This window comes from Pelodiscus sinensis, chromosome 16 (genome assembly GCF_049634645.1).
Source record: "Pelodiscus sinensis isolate JC-2024 chromosome 16, ASM4963464v1, whole genome shotgun sequence".
In the NCBI taxonomy this organism is placed as follows: Eukaryota; Metazoa; Chordata; order Testudines; family Trionychidae; genus Pelodiscus; species Pelodiscus sinensis.
The window spans coordinates 28,639,151-28,659,373 of record NC_134726.1 but is presented as its reverse complement, the minus strand read 5'-3'; the positions used below and the strand labels follow the sequence as shown (position 1 = coordinate 28,659,373).

The following is a 20,223-nucleotide window of genomic DNA, read 5'->3' as shown; positions in this document are numbered from 1 at the left end:
TAAAAGACAAAGTTCAAATGCATTTAGCTAATTCATGCTCTAAAAAGTACATGGCTCACATCATCTGAATGGAAATGTTGTAATCTCAGTGTTTTAAAAATATCAAATGCTCGTGCAGTAATGTTTTCCAGGAGAATAACACATATCAATCTTTCATATCTAGTCATTTCACAACATGTCAAAGAAATAAGACTTGGCCTGTGAAAGGCTGCTGAACTACAAATTGTACCTGGGCTGCTCTTTCAGACCCTGCCAAGTCCACCATGAAAAGCCTTCCCACTCGCAATTCCTCATTAATATCTTTCACCCGACTCTTTTGTTTCACTGTGACCTGGAGGACCGCATGTGAGCGGGAGGATGTCTTATTGGCAGTTGTGGGTTCTTGTGTACGCTCTTTGTTTCCTTTTGTTAGCAGCTGCATAATCTAAACAATACAGAAACATATGCAGAACTTTAAAGATCTGCTTAGGTAATAGGACAACTCTCTCCTTCAATGACAGCCTTACAGATGAGTAAACAAAGAAGATAAACCAGCCTGCACATTTGTCAGCATTGGACCAAGTTTGGGCCTCACTGAAGTCAATGGGAGTTTTGTCTGTGGCCCCATTGGGACCATGACCTGTCCCATTGACTAATAACTGTATAATTATTGGGGTTTCACTTTAGGTGGCTTTACGACGGGCTGAGATATGTTCTTCTGGGATGCACCATGCCTTGGCATGTTATCTCATGTTCAGTGCAAAACAAGATAGCATGGCATAACAGAATATAGTAACATGATTCTCCCTACCCCTGGTAGCATGGCATAACCTTAGAAAAATAGCAAATGAAAGCTCAAGTTAAAGTACTAACGTAACTTACTATACAGTGCATGTCAGCGAAAGCATGCTTGAACCTTCTCCTCTCTACTCTCAAACTATTGTGTTTGATAGGGCTTGTGAACACAGGTCCTGGCATTCCTTCACTTAGGGCCGTGGTCACCAACAGGTCGATCACGAGCTACTGGTCGATCTCGAGGCCTCAGCCAGTCGCTCGCAAGGCGTCCTGTCCGCCCCGCCCCCATTTCCCTCCCACCCCCCAGAAGCCCCACTACTTACCTCAAAAAAAACTGGAGGTAGTGTCGGCTTCAGAAGTCTTGCAGTTTAGCGCCACTTCCGGCAATTCCAGAAGTGCGCTAGCTGCTCTGCCGGCCAGGTGTACTGCGGGAGGGAGCATTGGCTCCCTGCACTGCACAGGAGGGGTGAGTCTGCCCCGTGGGAGGCACGCAGGGGGTTTCCAGGCGCGCGCAGGGGTTGGCTCTGGGGCAGGCGTTTGCGCGGGGCTTCCCTGCGCGGGGGATGGGGGGAGTTGGTTTCGGGGCAGGCGCACGCGCGGATTCCCTGCGCGGGGGGGGGAGAGGGTTGGCTCTGGGGCAGGCAGGCGCTGGTTTCCCTGGGGGGGGGGTTGGCCCCGGGGCAGGCAGGCGCTGGTTTCCCTGGGGGGGGGAGGGAGAGAATGCTGGGAGGAGGGAGATGCAGGGGACTCTCTGCCTCCCCAGCCACCCCACTCCCCAGCCACCACTCCCCAGCCACAGACCGCTGTCCCAACTCCCCTGTCCCCAGCTACAGAACGCTGTCCCCACTCCCCTGTCCTCAACTACAGAACTCTGTCCCCACTCTCCTGTCCCCACTCCCCGAACTCTGTCCCCACTGGCACCCTGTCCCCAGCTGCAGAAACCTGTCCCCACTGGCACTCTGTCCCCTGCTGCAGACCTCTATCCTCTGCCCTCCCAGCACCCTGTTCCCTCTCCCCTGCCCCCAGCCGCAGTACTCTGTACCCACAAAATGTATAATTATAAATGCTTCATTTTAGATTTAAATAGCATGAATAAAAAACAGACCATTTATTTCATAACTATAAATACGTGATTTTAATTGTATGTATCGCAGTTTAAAAATAAACTGTTTATCAGTGTGTGTAAGTAAGGGCTGGGGATAGCAAGTGATGGACAGGAGGAGAATAGAGAGGGCGGGGCTTCAAGGAAGGGGCGGGGCGGTAGATCTTCGCCTGTTCTGAGATTTAAAAAGTGATCTTGGGTGTAAAAAGGTTGTAGACCACTGACTTAGGGTATGTCAGCACGGCCACTAGACACCCACAGCTGGCCTATGCTAGCTGATTCAGACTTGTGGAGCTTAGGGTCTGTTTTATTGCTGGGTGGACTTCTGAGCTTGGGTTGGGGCACAGGTTCTAGGACCCTGTGAGGTGAGAGGGTACCAGAGCTCAGAAATCTACACAACAATGGAATATAGTTCCACAGCCTGAAAACTACAGCCGAGTCAGCTGGCATGGGCCAACTGCAAGTTTTTTCTTTGCTGTGTAAACATACCCTTAGCTTACTATTGACCCACATGGCTGATCTTTACTGCTTCGTGATGGATTTCATTCATGTTTCTACTATGCTTGTGCTTGCCTGATTAGCCCTTCCTGAACAATCCACGTCATCAAGTAAGTCACTGTAGGATCCTGTTCCATGAGAGGTCTTACACCAAGGAAGGTTATGCCAATATGTAGGTGTTGAGAGCCTCTTAAAATATTAATCTAGTTCAGCAAACTCTTCCCTCCCCGTGGAATTTCTTTTGAATTTACCTCCTGTGCATTTGTAGTGGAGACTTCAGTAATTCCCGCTATCTGGATGCTACCTCTAGCATCCTCTCTGAGGTCTAGGAATCCAGAGGATGGATTCAGGAGGTCCCGGATCACTTCATTATAAATCTGAGGGTAGAAGAGAAAAGCAAAGGAAATTTGTATGTTTGCAGTGCTTTGTCCTTAGGTTAGCAATAAAGGCTTGTGTATTATTCAAAATATATTGTGCATTGCATTGGCTTGATACTTTTTGTATTTCCCTGGACAGGAGAGGAGAGGCTGGCTGAGCTACACTCCCTGCATGGGTGAGACAGGAGATAACAGTGATAACATGAATGAATGAGTCAGGAAACGGGCTCAAATGCCTGTTATCACTGAGAGCTGTCACAGAAATAATGGCAAAGATACTGCTTTTGCTTTACATTTTTGTTACAGGGAGTATGAGCCAGCCCCCTCCTCACCTCGCTCTCTTTATCAACTCCTTTATGTATCTTAAATTGAGTGTAATGCATTTGTCCCTGTCCCCAGTGTGAGTCACCAGAAGCCTGGGTTTATCAGAAGCGTAGGCCTTTACCACTTAAACCAAAAGCATAACTATTAACCAGTAAAAGTAGAGGATAAGAACCTACTACGTGAACCAGCCTTTCTAGGGAGAAATGTCACCTTTAGCCAGCATGTTATGCATTAGAATAAAAAATAAAGAAACAAGAATTTGAGACTCAAGGTGGGGATCACCGTCAGGGAAAGATGCAGGAGGCCTGACTCTGGATTCCCAGGGGCTAAGAGTTAGAGCTTCTTCCAGTAACAGTATCCCTAAGCTATTCTTTTTAAGCATCGTCTCTACAGAACTGGTCCAGAAGACAAAGACATCTCACCTCCAGGTACGACATGGAGACGGTGTAATCCATGTTTTCACTGGTGGCCTCAATGGCTTTAAAGAGGTCATTTAGAGTGCGGACGTAGATCCCAGGATCACTGTCTGTCCCTAACATAGTGTAGGTTTTCCCGGCACCTGTGAATATACAGGGTAGAGCAGCACAGATCAACTTTGAGAGAAAAAATACCTTCTACTGTAATCCATGGCAGAGTTTAACTGCAGCCAGGTCTGACTTCCTGTGATCACCACAAGAGAAGCCCTTTTTCCTCCCACCCTTTTTATAATGAAATATTCCTCTCCAATGAACTGCACACACTACTTAAATATATTTTCAGACTTTGCTTTGCTTTAACTTTTAAAGGCTTCGCTTTAACTTTTAAAGAGTCATATGTCCCAGCCAGAATGGTATTTTTACTACTCAGGTCTCAGCTATGAAGTGATCAATTAACTGGACTTGTTACTCCAGATCAAGTCCCCTATTGTTATTGCTTCTCCACTCTGGCTCCAAATCCAAACTTTGCAGTTATTGCCCCCCTGTGGTATAATATTTTATTCATGTTACCTGTTGGGCCATATGCAAAAACAGTTGCATTGTATCCAGAAATGACTCCATCTACCAAAATGTTGGTTGTGGACACGTACACCTCCTCCTAGTCATAGTCAGAAACAACATAGGTCATAGGTCAGGCAAAACAATCATTTCTAGCTGACACAAGTACCCAATGTCTAAACTTACCGCAACATTCATCTCTTGTTCTTTACAGTTCGCTCGGACATTCATTTTTGCTTCACAAATTCTGTGGGCCCCAAAACTATTTCTGGCTTCATAGTACAAAAAGATTTTTGCAAAATTATCAAAATGACTTAAGGTAGAGATTTTGTTGAACTATCCAAACATGCATGTGGTGCGTCAGGGTCCAAAAACAAAGTTTGATTATTTTCTTAGATTTTTAATTGGGAACATTTCATTTAGATTCTTTGCATCAGTGGAAGACAGACAAAAATAATATTTGTGATCACGTCCTCCATGCTTCAGCAGACACTATTATGTTCGTAACATGCACATAGAGGAGTTAGATATAAACACAAATACTCTTGCTGGAAGGTTGCAGTGTAACACTACTTTATTTTTTAACATTCAGCACACATAAGAAGTGACACCATTTGTTCTAGCACACAGTTCATTGCAGACACTTTTTAAAAAAGATACGTTACTATAATATAACCACAGATGTGGAAGATACATACAACAGAGATAAAAGATGAGGGTACACATGCTGCATTCACATATAACACATTTGCATAAATATACAATATGCTAATCATAAAATTGTATAAGAGGAAGTATAAAGGATCTGTCACCCACTCATCTGAGATAGCTGCACTACTGAAAAGAACTAAGGCCATGTGTGTAAAACCACAGTGCAGGGCTACTCAACTTTGGAATGATACTCACAGCACATGCCGGAGGGCCACAACTTAAGTGTGGTTCCATATACATGGAAATATATGCAAATATATGCAAATCGCTTCTTTCACACTGACAAACATGAATACAAAGATTAAGGCAAGACTATACCACACACAGGCCACATTTAAGTCAGTTCTGCTGATATTAATAAAATGCAATATTTACCCGATGTCCACTCATATGACCGCATTTTTAGTGAGCAATGACAGTCCAGGAATTTAACTACTAAAACGCATATTAACAAAAGACCATTATATTGACTATTTTTTTGTTTTGGCTCCCACTCACAGGCCGCATGTTGAGCCCTGCATAAATCCAAACCGTACCATGGGCCACAAACAAACGGGCCATGGGCTGAGTAGCCCTGCCATAGTGTACAAGACATATACAGCCTGACATATCATTAGCTATATGTTAAATATGCTAAAGAAATATTCTTTATAAAAATGTATTAGAACTATTTCTTGTATCCCTTGTTCATAAAACCAGGCACCTTAGCAGGAATTGGCCATGAAAGGAGAGTAAAATTAAAATTCATAATTGTAAAATCTTCAAAAATGATCTAGCACAGATTTGCTTTGCAAATCTAAAGTCTTTAGAGCTTTGCACTGCTCTAAAGTCCAATGCCTCTGGACCTTCCATGGCTAGAAGCAGAGGCTATGTCTTGGTGAAACTTGGAATTTCCTCTTCCTGAGGGTATAAAGCTCTTATTCCCCTATTTCTCTCCCCATGGGACTGTGAGCTATTGACATTTAATGCAGTGACATTTTTATTGTAAAACTGCAGACTGAATCTTGTCCATCCTGGACTTAGACAAAGGTATTATTCCACATGCAGGGGGAGCCCATAGGGAATCCTCCTCTGGCAGGCTGTTCGAACAGGAATAAAGATGTAAGTGGTCATAACTCCATTGCCTTCAACATAGCCGTGACTCTTTATACCAGCTGTGGCTCTTCCCCAAAGTGTCTGTTTGAAACTGCTAGCAGGTTGGGAATATTAAAAGAAGCACCAGGCATGTCACCTCTACACACCCATGCAGTGTTCTCCAGGGTGTGTAAGTCTGGAGTGAGCTGCCAGAAGCAGAACCGAGAAGCCAGACCATCTTCAGAACATGCTGGGATGCCCATCTAGTTAACAAGCTTTCCCAGGGATGTTAAGGTGTCAGGGACACCCTAACAAGAGAGGTAATAAAGAAGAATATTCTAGAAGACTTCCTAGAATCTCCACCATGGAGTCATTTCTGGATCACATATTGTGGCGATTACACACTTGGGCTACGTCTACATTGGCCCCTTTTCCGGAAGGGGCATGGTAATTTTTGAAATCGCAATAGGGAAATGTGCGGGGGATTTAAATATCCCCCGCGGCATTTAAATAAAAATGTCCGCCGCTTTTTTCCGGCTTTTAGAAAAGCGTCTTTTTAGAAAAGAGCGTCTACACTGGCCCCGATCCTCCGGAAAAAGCGCCCTTTTCCGGAGGATCTTATTCCTACTTCAAAGTAGGAATAAGATCCTCCGGAAAAGGGCGCTTTTTCCGGAGGATCGGGGCCAGTGTAGACGCTCTTTTCCGGCTTTTCTAAAAGCCGGAAAAAAGCGGCGGACATTTTTATTTAAATGCCGCGGGGGATATTTAAATTCCCCGCGGATTTCCCTATTGCGATCTCTGAAATTAACATGCCCCTTCCGGAAAAGGGGCCAGTGTAGACGTAGCCTTGTTGGCTGCTTAGTAGGGATGTAAACGACTAGTTGACTATCTGATAAGCAAAGGCTATCCCTCGACTAGTTGCTTCCCCCACCCCAGCTGCCTCCATCTATCAGAAGGGACTTAAAAGCCTTTTAAATCTTATTCTTAAAAGCTAGTTCCCCCAATACTGTCTCCGCAGGGGAGTAGGGGGACCAGGTGCGAGCCGGGAATCAGCTGCTTTTAAAAAGTATTAAGAGCCAACAGACTCTTAATCCTTTTAAAAGGCTGGGGTGCAGCGGGGGGAGGATCCTTCACAAGCAGGGAATCAGCTGTCTTGGCTCACGCTCGGTCCCTCCTGCTGCGCTTTAGCTTTTTAAATGGATTAATAGCCAACAGGGTCTTAATCCATTTAAAAGGCAGAGCCGCAGTGGGGTTAGCTCCCAGGCCAGGCACTAACCCCACTGTGGTTCCCCACTTATCAACTTTAAAAAAAAAAAGCCTCACTCACAAACACAGGGGAAAAGCAAACAAACAAAACCAAAAAAAGAACACACGCCAACCCTCACTCATAAATACAAGCTCAGCACACAGCAAGAAAGCCCCAAACACAACACATACTTCCCTCAAGAGTCCTGTATCTGCTTCTCCTCTACCTGGAGAAATCCCTCTATAAAGCCTCACTCAAAAACAGAAGGGAAAAGAAAGAAACAAACAAACAAAAAACCACCACCACCACACACGAACAAACACAAGCTCAGCACACAGTAAGAAAGCCCCAATAACAACAAACACTTCCCTCAAGAGTCCTGTATCTGCTTCTCCTTTGCCTGGAGAACTCCCTCTCTAAACTCCCTGTTAACAGTTGATTAAATTTAACATTCCTACTGCTTAGAAGATATTATGATGGCAGGCGCCCACAGTAAATCCTTAGGTAAATAAATTGTGACGTCTTGATATCACTGCAATAGACGCGTTAGACAATTGCCGATAGGCAGAACAAATAACTTGCCTAGCGTAAATTATTTCATACGTTCATCCGTTTCTCAGGCCATCTTCCCCCATCCATCCCAGCACACAGCTGTGTGAATCAGTTCTGTCTGCTGAACAAGGGCTCAGGAACTTGCCTCTTATTACAGAGCTTCATCCATACAAAACAAAAAAAGATTGAGAGGAGCACACAGAATAGAAGGACCCATGAGGTGACTGTGACCTCATCCACCAGATAAGAGCATGTTGTATACTGCAGATCACAATAAAGATGAGAGAACCTTTGCAGCTAGCCTCTACTTAGCGCTGCTACCTTTTCACTGGACACCAAGTGGATTTTGGGATGCACAGTATTATTCACATGGTCAGACCAAATATCCATGGAAAGGAAAGATTCCCAATTGTAAACCACGCTATAAACCTTTTGGAAGAGGAGGGAACGTTACTCACCTGGGTTGCTTTGTGGTCAAAAACCATATCAAATATAAATGTCCTCTCTCGGGATCGATTTGCTCGCAAGATGTCATCTGGACCTTCACTTGGGTCCATTAGAAGAACCATCTGTTACAAAATAGAGAGAGAGAGAAAATCTTTGCATCCTTAATTGGGTCTCATCTGATCACCAGCTGAGGTCACACGGGTAACTAGCAATTATGGCAGAAGACCACCCTCTACTGTGAATAAGAGAAAAACTAACCCCCTTCCATTTTTATTGTTAGGGAAGAGGCTGGGCACTGGAATATTCCCAGCCAATGTGGGAACCATAAAAGAAACAAATTACAGGGATCAAAACTGCATGAGGAAAATCCCCCAAAACCTTTCCTAAGTAGGGATCAGGAGATGTATCAGCTCAGTTCAAGGCCAGAAACTTGGTCCTTTAAAAAAAAAAACTTTTATTAGAAAAAGGAGAGTGGAAAAAGGGAAGGTGGAAAGAAAAATATTTTATGGCATGTTAGAAAACAGGTTTCGTTTCTCTGATTCCCTTGGGACCAATTTTGCTTACTCACGTAAATACATAATTACGGTGGAAAAAGCATATTCCTTCCGCTCTGCTGGAACAGCTCATAGGAGGTGTACTGGTCACAAGGGGGATTACTTAAGAGAAGGGGAGATGGGAAACCATGCACCATATCCTCCAGAGAAACTTTTGCCATCTCTCAGATAAATACCTAATTAAGTGCTTACACCAACCACCTGATCTACAGAAGAGTTACGATGTTTGGTTGTTTCTCTAAAACTCTGCTCACTGTAGTAAAATCATGTAACTAGATAAGAAACAAATCCCCAATAGCTGGTCTGGAAACATCAAGAGCTTGGCTTGGTTTTCTATCCCACTCCTGCCCTTTCCAAAATTCCAAAAAATAGACAGTAAATATCCTAGGAGAATTACTTGTATGATTTAATTTGCTAGAGAAAACTATTTTTGAGCTATGCAGAAGACAAATAATTACAATTAGTAAATATCTAAGGGCAAATTCCTGATTTGTGCCCACAATCTGTAACTGCACATGCAAAGTGGGTAAATGCATAAGTGTCTGTGTGATTTAACACTAGATTCCACCCATGCAACTGGGCACAGAGAATTTATTTTAGGCATTTTCTTTGGAAATGGGGGCTTTAATCAGGGGGTCGACATGGAGCTGCCCCCTAGGCAAGGGTGGGGCAGCTTCATGCTCCTGGAAAGGGTGGGGTCTTGGATGGAAGGGGCAGGGCTGGGGCATCCAGCTGCAGGTGGCACTGAGGCTGTGCCATGCTGCGCCTCCTCTCCCCCAACCAGCCCTCAGAGATGTCTGGAGCGCAAAACTGGTGGCAGTTGAAAGGGCTCAGAGCTCCGGTTATCACAGTAGTTGTGGCAGTGCCTGGGAACCCTCGGCCCTTCTGAATTGCTGAGCTCCAGGTCAGTTCCTCACTTGCCCCTAACCACCTGTCAGCTGTCCTGGACTGATTTTATGTGAGGTCGGAACCAGGGTATCAATATTGTTTATATTACCTCACTTTAAAGTTTACTTTTAATTAGACAGCAAAAATAAAGTTAGTTTTCTTGGTCCAGGGTTAATGTCTTGTTTGACAGGCATTGTGCAAACACAAAATTACAAACCATTCACTAGTAGCTGAAACAAAATACAGGACTATGTAGCACTTTAAAGACTAACAAGATGGTTTATTAGATGATGAGCTTTCGTGGGCCAGACCCACTTCCTCAGATCAAATTGTGGAAGAAAATTGTCACAACCATATATACCAAAGGATACAATTTTAAAAAATGAGCACATATGAAAAGGACCAATCAAATTTCAGAACAGAAGGAGGATGGGGGGGGGGGGGGAAGGTAAATGTCTGTGAGCTAATGATATTAGAGGTGATAATTGGGGAAGCTATCTTTGTAATGGGTTGTAATGTATCTTTGTAATGTAATACCCATTACAAAGATAGCTTCCCCAATTATCACCTCTAATATCATTAGCTCACAGACATTTACCTTCCCCCCCATCCTCCTTCTGTTCTGAAATTTGATTTGTCCTTTTCATATATGTTAATTTTTTTTAATTGTATTGTTTGGTATATATGGTTGTGACAATTTTCTTCCACTATTTGATCTAAGGAAGTGGGTCTGGCCCACGAAAGCTCATCACCTAATAAACCATCTTGTTAATCTTTAAAGTGCTACATAGTCCTGTATTTTGTTTCAGCTACACCAGACTAACACAGCTACATTTCTATCACTCCTCATTCACTAATAAATTGTACTGGCACGTTTCATTTTAGGCATCAGCAAATGGGTGGAAATAGCTCCCAGAAAATTATACTTGTGGTCTGAATAGTAATGTTATCTAAGAAACCAGAAAGGATATTAGACTGCCAAAGAACCCATGTTCACGTCATCTGTTACAGTCATTTTCTTGGCTGACACAGACACATTCTCCAGGGTAAAAAATATCCTTAAGCCAATGCAATCTCTGAATCTTTCCCTGTCCACTGGAGGAAAATAGACCACAAGGCTGGTGAGAGGGTCTCTAACTAAGCTATACAGAAACAAAGTTTGTGACTGAGCCAGCATGCTGGCCTTTAAAGAATGCTGTTCCACAAATAACTCATAAAATAATTTGTACAGGGGGAAAAGAGATGTGTGCCCTTTGCACTTTATGGCGTAAAAGGCAGCCAGAATATTTCATAACAGTTCATTGTTCCCCATGATACAGATCTGAAGTCTACTCATCTGGAATTCCATATGCAAAACTGGTCACCCATCTCAGCAACACTAAGGCACAATTAGAGGGAGTTCACAGAATGCTGATTAAACTGATTAAGGATCTAGAGAAAATCTCATCTGAAGAGAAATTGAAAAGAACGGGATTGTTTGCCTTAGAGAGGTGGTGATGAATAAGAGGAGCATGATAAAAGACTATATAACAATGAAGGATCTACAGCAGTGTTTCTGAAAGTGCTCCGTGAAACCACTTGGAGAAACACATTAACTGGCCTCCCTGGTTTGTTTATTTACCTGTGCCGCGGCCACGGAGCCTCGCAGCTCCCATTGGCTCAGTTTTGTCCTTTGCATCCAAGGGGAATCACGGGAAGCGGCGTGGGCCAGGCCACCGCTTCCCGCTGCTCCACTTGGCTGCAAAGAGAGAAACAGAGCCAATGGGAGCTGTGGAGCTCCGTGGCCACAGTGCCAGTAAATAAACAAACCGGGGCAGCCAGTTAATGTGTTTCTCAAAGTGCTTTTGCAGAACACTTTCAGAAACACTGATCTAGAGAAGATGAACGGGGAGCTTCTGTTCTCCATTCTCATAACACGTGAACAATGGGGCATCCCTACGACATTAAAAGACAGCAAAAATTCAAAACTGATAAAAGGAAATATTTGTTTCACACAACATGTGCTGAACCTGTGGAACTCACTGCCGCATGACACTGTTAAGGAAAATAATTTAACAAGATTCAGAAACAGATAAGAACATAAGAATGGCCATACTGGGTCAGACCAACGGTCCATCTAGCCCAGTATCCTGTCTGCTGACAGTGGCCAATACCAGATGCCCTATAGGGAGGGAACCCAACAGATAATCCTCATGTGATCCCTCTCCTGTCACCCAATTTCAGACAAACAGAGGCTAGGGACACCATTCCTACCCATCCTGGCTAACAGCCATTTATGGACCTAACCTCCATGAATCTATCTAGCTCTGTTTTGAACCCTGTTGACAGGGCCGGCCTTAAGCCAATTTGGCCGATTTGGGCCTCGCGCCTAAGGGGGCCCCGCGCCCTGCACCCGGAAGTCAGCTCCCTTGGCTCCCTTACCTGCACTGCGCATGCTGCCGGCTGCTGCTGCCGTGTGTGCTGTTTGCAGGTGGGCGGGGAGACACCCGGGCGTGACGTTACGTCATGCCGGGGATTTTAAAACTGAAAAGTGCCATGCCGCTGCGGCACACGCAGTTCGCAATCCAGCCCGGCAGAAGGTAGGGGAGCGGGAGCGGTGGGAGGGGAAGAGGCTTATGCGGAGGGGGAGGGGGGAAGAAAGGGGAGGTTACCAAGAGACAGGCTGGAGGAGAGACAAATGCCAGGGGGCCAAGTACAGACAATGAGGAAAAGGGCAGGAGGGGAGGTGTCAGTGGGAGGGGGGGACAGGGTGATGCGAGGAGAGGAGAGGGGAAGGGCATTGGAGGCTGGAGGAGAAGGTTCTGGGAGAAGGCTTGAAAGAAGGGGTGGGCATGAGAGGTGGGGATGGAGCAAGGCATGTGTGAGGGCACAGAGGGGCATGAGGGGAATGGGGGCAGAGAGTGGTGAGGGGATGGGCAACAGGGAAAAAGAGGGCAAAGGGGACAGGGGCAGTGAGGGAAAGGGGAGGCACGAGGAGGGTGTAGGGCTAAGGGAAATTGCAGGTGCCAGGGGATTCTGGGCGTGAAGCAGAAGGGCAGGAAACCTCCAGGGGAGGGACCAGCACCAGAGGAGAGAGGCAGGGTAGGTGTGTAGAGGGAGGTGTTAGAAGAGGAGTAGCTCACATGATCAGAGTGGGGCTACTGGAGGAGTGGGCACAGGAAGGGGAGAAAGGTTGGTGGAGGGGGGCAGGTCACAGGAGGGCTGAGGGCAGTGAGAAGGGCAGGACTCAGGACAGCAGAAGAGGGTGAGGTGTTGGGGGGCAGCAGGTACCAGGGGAGATGATGGAGCAAGGAATGGAGACATGGCAGAAAACAGAAAAGGTAAAGGTTTATAAAATATTTATTAATAACATGGTATGCTGCCCATGGCCAGTTTGTTTGCGCCCCACGGTGAAGTTTGGGTTTATGTGGGGATCAAAACGTGGCCAGTGAGTGGGAGCCAAAACAAAAAAGTAGGCAGTGTAACGATCTTCTGTTGATATGTGTTTTAGTAGTTAAACTCTTCGACTGTCATTGCTCATGAAAAGTGCTGTCACAGGGGTAGAAATCGGGTAAATATTGCATTTTATTAATATCAGCAGAACTGACTTAAATAGGGCCTGTGTGTTGTACAGTCTTGCTTTACTCTTTGTATTCATGCTTGTCAGAGCGAGAGAAGCTATTTGTATATAATTGATTGCATATGCAACCACACTTAAGTTGAGACCCTCAGCGTGTTCTGTAAGTATCAGTGTGGCCCCTGGGGCTTCCAAAGTTGAGTTGCCCTAGCTCATCCCTGACAGGTGTCTGTCTAACCTGGTCTTAAATATCTGCAATGTAAGCCCATTGCTTCTCATTCTAACCTCAGAGGCCAAGCAGAACAATTTTTCTTCCTCCTCCTTATGATACTCATTGGCTGTGTCTAGACTGGCAAGTTTTTCTGCAAAAGTACTTGCTTTTGCAGAAAAACTTGCCGATTGTCTACACTGGCCGCTTGAATTTCCGCAAGAACACTGACGATCTCATGTAAGAAATCAGTGCTTCTTGCGGAAATACTATGCTGCTCCCATTCGGGCAAAAGTCCTTTTGCACAAAAACTTTTGCGCAAAAGGGCCAGTGTAGACAGCTCAGATTTGTTTTGCGCAAAAAAGCCCCGATCGCGAAAATGGCAATCAGGATTTTTTTGCGCAAAAGCACATCTAGATTGGCCACCGATGCTTTTGCGCAAAAGTGCTTTTGCGGAAAAGCGTCCGTGCCAATCTAGACGCTCTTTTCCGCAAATGCTTTTAACAGAAATCTTTTCCGTTAAAAGCATTTGCGGAAAATCATGCCAGTCTAGACGTAGCCTTTTAGGTACTTGAAAGCTGCTCTCATGTCCCTTTTCGGTCTTCTCTTTTCCAAGGTAAACAAGGTCAATTTCTTCAGCCTTGCTTCATAACTCAAGTTCTCTAGACCTTTCCTCATTTGTGTTGATCTTCTCTGGACTTTCTCCAGTTTCTCCACATTTCCTGAAATGTGGCGCCCAGAACTGGACATGATACTCCAGCTGGGGCCTAATGTAGATGGCTCATTCCCTGCCTAGGGGACATGAGACTGGACGGGTTAATTTCTAATCATCCTGTTTATGCCTTTTCTAAGCCAGGAGGGCACAGTAGTTCTGATGGGGGTTGGAGAAGGGATAGAAGCCAGATTCAAGATCAATAAGCCCTGGGAAGTGGGCCCATTGAAAAGAGACTGGACCTGTGGATGCCTTGGGGGTCAACAGCAAGGGCCTGCTTTGGGAAGCCCCCTCTTTGGAGGTGAATGTGGCAGCATTGAGACACCACCCAGAAGCAGGCGCCACAGACACTAACTTCAGATTCATGGGACGGCTCTCACAGATCTTGCACATGCATAGGATGACAGATCTGCGGGGGGGGGGGGGGCAGTGGCGTAGTGAGGTGGCCGGAGGGGTCAGTTGCCCCTGGGAGAAAAATAATATAAAATTTAGCTAAAAATAGATGTCACGTGTTTTTAAAAGGAATACCATATCTCTTGCCTTTTGTCTCTTTAGGTCCCCAGTTAAAGTTTTTGATAATTGGACTTGGAAATCTAAACTCAGATTTTCAAAGGTAATTAAGCTCCTAAAGAGACAGTTTCCAACTCGGCTCTTCAAAGATATCTATCTGATCTTACACACCTTTGAAAATCTGGTCATAAGTGTCTGAGTCAGTTCTGAACGTGAGATGTAGGAGCCCAGTCCTAATTCCTTCAGGCTTTTTTTTTTTTAATTTGAACATTTATCTACACTAATTTCCCTCCTTTCTCTTTCACTATCCAATAAATGCATGGATCAAAATTATAGGTGCTTTGTAAATATGCTGACTTGAGAGTGGAAAGATTTCATATTGTCATGTATGATTCCTGGTAACTCATCTCAAATATGAAAAACTAGGTTGATACCTGTTCAAATCAGGAGCTGTTGAATTCAGTTTACCATTTGCAGTATCTCATTAGGATGTTTAATGGAGAAGATATTGGTTCTTTAAATTTATTTATGCTGTGGGCAAAGCATGGGCTCACAAGAATTCCTCCATTGTTTTACCATGAGTCTCAAAACATTTGGGGTGCGTCTAGACTGGCAAGATTTTGCGCAAAAGCAACTGTTTTTGCGAAAAATCTTGCCGCCAGTCTACACTGGCAGCGAGTATTTGCGCAAGAACACTGACTTTGTACTGTACAAAATCAGTGGTTCTTGCGCAAATACTCCGACGCTCCCGCTCAGGGATAAGCCCTCTTGCGCAAGAGGGCCAGACAGCCAAGTTAATTTCTTGCGCAAGAAAGCCCGATGGCTAAAATGGCCATCAGAGCTTTCTTGCGCAAGAGAGCATCTACACTGGCACAGATGCTTTTGTGCAAAAGCAAATCTTTTGCGCAAACGCACATGCCAGTATAGACGCTCTCTTGCGCAAATACTTTTAACTGAAAAACTTTTCCGTTAAAAGTATTTGCGCAAAATCATGCCAGTCTAGACTCAGCCTTGGTGTTTTTCTAAAGGCCTGGAGTCAATTGATTATGTAGGAATCTCAGCTTTCATTTAAAAAAAGTTCTCTATACTTCTGGGCCTTACAGCTAAGGAGGAAAACTTTAAAACATGAACCCTAAGTACTCAAGAAACAAAAGGCCAATAAAAATCCAACCTGTTTTATTTTTAAAATATCTTATGATTTGTAGACCATTCTCATAACTTTGTGTAGGCGTTCCTTGTGATTTTTGGGTTGGCAATACCGCTCTTTGATTGGTGAATTTAGAGAGGTCTCTCCCTTCAGTTTCCCTTTCCACCTTCCTTTTTTGTCACAGGTCATCAGAGAATCATAGAGACAATGGAGAGTAGGGTGAGTCCATGACTATGGTTAATGACTGGTCAGGGTGACTAACTATTATCAGCCAGTGGTCTGAATGAGCTATCTACTGCCATCTGTTAATCAACTGTAGGAAAAGGCTTCAGGAGCAGACCTTATTTATATAGTCATACCAACTTTGCCACAAAGATCAGTAGACACACTTGCTGTGTTAAGGTGCTCAATTTTGGCTCTTTTGGGTCGAAATTCATTTAAGACTTGGAGCTGGGAGAATGAAATGTTGTAATCCATATTGTATGATTAAAAAGTAAAAGACCTGAACTTAATATGACCTGGCTTAGGGTCTACCATAACTTGAACACTAAGCAGAGGGATAGTGAGTCACAGCTAACAAAGTCACAGAAGATGGAAACAGGTTTTATTTCTGGTGGTAGAGTCTATTTGGGAGTCCTCAATTATTTGTGACACTTTACATCCAGTGTTTCAAGGCAGAGCTGACTAGAATCAATTGAGAGTCCCTGTCTTGTCTCCGTGATTGCTTGAGCAAAAATCATTGATAAAATCTTGTGTAGACTGACCTTGGACTCAACATGCAGGCAATATGTGTTGAAGGGCAGTGCAAAGGAGGCAATGGTGGTGAGGTACCATATTACTTAGTGAAATCAGTGCTGTTGAAATCACTAAGGACTGGAATTTGACCACAGAACTGACACTTTCTTAACAAAGACTATATTTTTGCTATTTAAAAAGTAAATCAACGTAACAGAAAACTGCAATGCTCTCTGGTAATTTTAAAAATCAAACTTTAAACTTTATTGAAAAGATTGGATAGTGCACAGTTGAATATATTTGACCTACACTTAAGGCAAATGATTTAATTTTGTGTAAAATTTTGCATCATAAAGATGGCATTTTTTTTTGAAAATGTTCAACTCTATTGATACACATTTTGATCAGCTCTACTTCTGATGTGATATTTGTGTGTATGGTTGTGGTTTGTTGTGTGGGAGCTTTTTTTTTTTTTTTGCTCAACAAAAAATCCTGGGGGGAACGGGGGGGACCGCCAAAACTGTTCAAATTGGGCCCCACACTTCCGAAAGCCAGCCCTGCCTGTTGAAGTCCTAGCCTTCACCACATCCTCTGACAAGGAGTTCCAGAGGGGGACTGTGCGCTGAGTGAAGAAAAACTTCCTTTTGTTTTATTTGTTTGATTAATCATTTCTATTGATATCAAGAACATCAAGGGCTGTAAAAGTGAAAGTTAACATTTTTGGAAGGAATATTAAATTGAGTGCTTCCTAGAATCCTAGGGTTGGAAGAGACCTCAGGAGGTCATCAAGTCCAGTCCCCTGCCCAAGGCAGGACCAATCCCAACAATTCCTGGTTTAAAACAGTCTCTAACTACTAGGGATTTCAAGACCTGATGCAGGTGGGAGATTATTTCATACCCGCCTAATGTAAGGTTTTTGCATCTTCGTCTGAAGCTGCTGGTATCGACCACTGTTGGAAACAGGTTACTGGACTAGACTGGCTCAATCCCAAAATCAATCTTGTAATTCCTATGTTTGTAAAGTTTCTAAAATCTACAGTTTTATCTCTAGACACACCAAGCAGCCCAGGCAAATTCCCAGTGGTTTAATTCCCGGGCAGTTTCATGAACCCCGCAATTAGTTCACAAGTTGAGAATGAACCAGCTCCTGTAGCTCTCTCAATGGCAACCTCTTTTCTTTCCTTCCTCCTCCCCAAACAAATTTCCTGTTAACTGGAACTGGTCATAAGAATTTGGCCAGCATTTTTTCTCTGAAATTTTTAGCTAAAACAATTTCATTTGATAAAATCGTCAATTTTTGCAACAAAAAGATTTGCAACAGAAATCAATTTAATTTTATTTTGGTTTTGAAAAATCAAAGCAAAAGGAAAATGTTCTGAAATTTTCTATAAAAGGTCTAAAAATTTTCTGTGAAAACAAGCTTTTGAACAAAATGAATTTCATTCAAACATTTTCATTGAAAAAAATAGTAGTTTTTTCTACCATCTTCAGCTACGATTGACCTGAAATGCAGGGCCATTCTTAAGATTTTTGGTGCCCTATGAAGCCTAAGCACCGGCACCCACCATCCCCTGTGGGGGAGGGCAGCCACTCCATGGGGCGGGGCTGTGCTCAGGGATGAGAAGAGGGTAAGAAGGCTGGTGGGAGAGCAGACAGACTGAGTGGCATAGCCAACTGGAACTGTGGGCTAGAAGGCATAATAGCCTGCCGGAACTGCAGGCTGGCAGATGGAAAGGGGGCCTGCAGATTGGGGTGGGAAGAGCAGATTGGGTCAAACAGGGTTGGGAGGCAGAGCCAGGAGCTAAGGGATTAGGGCCATGAGGCAGGAGGGAAGCTGGGGCACTGGGTCCGATGAGGCTGGGAGTTGGAGTAGAGGGCCAACAGATTAAGGCTTCTGCACCCGTTGGTGGCCCTAAGCATACACAGCATAAGAGACTTCTAAATTTGGAGCTCCACTGGTGCCCCACATTTAATGGTGCCTTACATAGCTGAAAATGCCTAAGGACGGCCCTGCTTAAATGTCACAACAGGTTCTAAATCTGCAAATTTTGCAACTGCCCAGGTTTGCAAAACATTTAACTCCTCAGATGCCTGTCCACGTTCAAGTGGGTCATTGTACTTGCTCTTCGTCGTGACGGGGGCACCAGCATTAAAACTCCTGGTTCTCCTTCCAAAAAGCCATTGTTTATCAGCTCAGCTGTAAACTCACCCATGCTGCTCTGCTCCAACCTCACCTGCTGACCCACTTTGTGGGCTATTATAACAGCATTTTCCTCCAGCTCAGCTTCATTGATAGGACGAATCCGTAGAGCAACCTGCACACAGACACAAAGGAGTTGCTCTGGTTGTAAATACTCCCCTAGCCAATGCAGGCTACTCCATCACTAACTCATTCTCTTTTCAAGTGACATGATCCCCTATTTAGAATAACTTTATATTGATTTTTCTTTATTCTCCAGGATATTTAACAGCACCAGTGAAGCTTAAAATATTTATTTCTCCAATAATGTTCACGTTTTCTTTCAACAAATGCCTATTCCCTATTACACATCTCTAAAAGAACAAAATCCCAACACCATTCCATTTTGTTTAGTTCTCTGCCCACCAACACTATTGCCATTTACAGAGATTGGAGTTGTCTGGATTCTGCAGAGCTGTTAGGTACATTATGTTTCTACTGTATCCCCAAAACACTGATTACAATTGTATGTTATTTAGTTCTTGGTGACAGAATAGTGGAATTTAAGTTGAGTGAGCACCTACATTTGAACATTTTGGCCTTAGAATCTGAACATAATAAAAAAAATCTCATAATTTTGTAGATTCAAAACCTAAAACAAACATTATCTTCAGAAACTAAAGAGGTGACCTCAAAGCTCTTATTTAACTCATTTCATTACCGCATGGGTGAAATTAGCCACTTTGCAGGACCTACAAAATCACAACAGTTTTTGTTCTTTTGCATCCTCATCAGAAACTATAATGAGCAGCAGATTTACGAATCCTTTTGCTACAAGTTGTACCTGCCTTGTCCGGCACCCTCGGCTCCTAACTGGTCCTGAACAAGGGGATCTGCTGGACCAGGGAAGGTCCTTTCCAACATGGCCTGTGCTGCCCCTGGCTAGGGCACCATCCCGGGCCCCATTGAGTCCCAGGCTGGAGCTGCATGACAGCCACCAGAGCAAGAGCTCCCTGGCTACCCCGGCCACCCCCGAGCGCCACAGCCAGGGCTGTCGCTGCCGGTCCCTGAGCGCCACGGCCAGGGCCGGAAAATTGCGACTGCTGCTGCCGGCCCCTTGCTACTGTCCTGCTGCAGGGGTCAGAACTCCCTGCTACTCCTCTGCCCCCTCCCCCAAAAGGCTCCCAGCTGAGTGGCTGGCCTCCCACTGCCACTGCATGGATGTTGCTAGACCAGAGTCCCGGTTAAAGGAGGTACAACCTGTAGCAGGCTGCCGCTAATGTCACGATACTGCCATACAAACAACAGCCACTCATTTCAGTATCCAAAGATCAGGGAGAAGAATTTTTTTTTAAAGAAGACATTCTTAGGAACGTTCTACCGAACATGTGATTGACACTACATCTGTGATACAGAACACGTTTGACAAAGTTTATGATGATATTGTGTTATGCTTAGTGTGATGTAGACAGATGGGGGGGGGAACCAAAATCCCAAATCTGAGCAAGCCTGAACTTTGAAAATTTTCTAGATCCAAACCCTGCAGCTGGGGTCATCAGTAAACTGTTAACTGTTAATTAGTTACCCATAAACAATACATAACTCCTTAGCAATCAATGATTACATTGTCCCAAACTCTCCACTGTGCACATGTC

General features: G+C 44.3%; 1 protein-coding gene across 3 annotated transcripts in view; it reads right to left on the bottom strand.

Moving 5' to 3' along the window:
• The window catches only part of LOC102443372 (kinesin-like protein KIF19), a 53,392-nt gene that overhangs the window by 26,048 nt on the left and 7,121 nt on the right, over positions 1 to 20,223 (bottom strand). For all 3 annotated transcript variants that reach the window (XM_075899600.1, XM_075899602.1, XM_075899601.1), the window contains exons 2-7: positions 18,624 to 18,704; positions 8,091 to 8,201; positions 4,062 to 4,149; positions 3,498 to 3,634; positions 2,626 to 2,751; positions 230 to 424 (exon numbers count right to left, since the gene is read on the bottom strand). In XM_075899600.1, the coding sequence (XP_075755715.1) occupies positions 230 to 424; positions 2,626 to 2,751; positions 3,498 to 3,634; positions 4,062 to 4,149; positions 8,091 to 8,201; positions 18,624 to 18,704 (738 nt within the window). The remainder of the gene's footprint in view (positions 1 to 229; positions 425 to 2,625; positions 2,752 to 3,497; positions 3,635 to 4,061; positions 4,150 to 8,090; positions 8,202 to 18,623; positions 18,705 to 20,223) is intronic.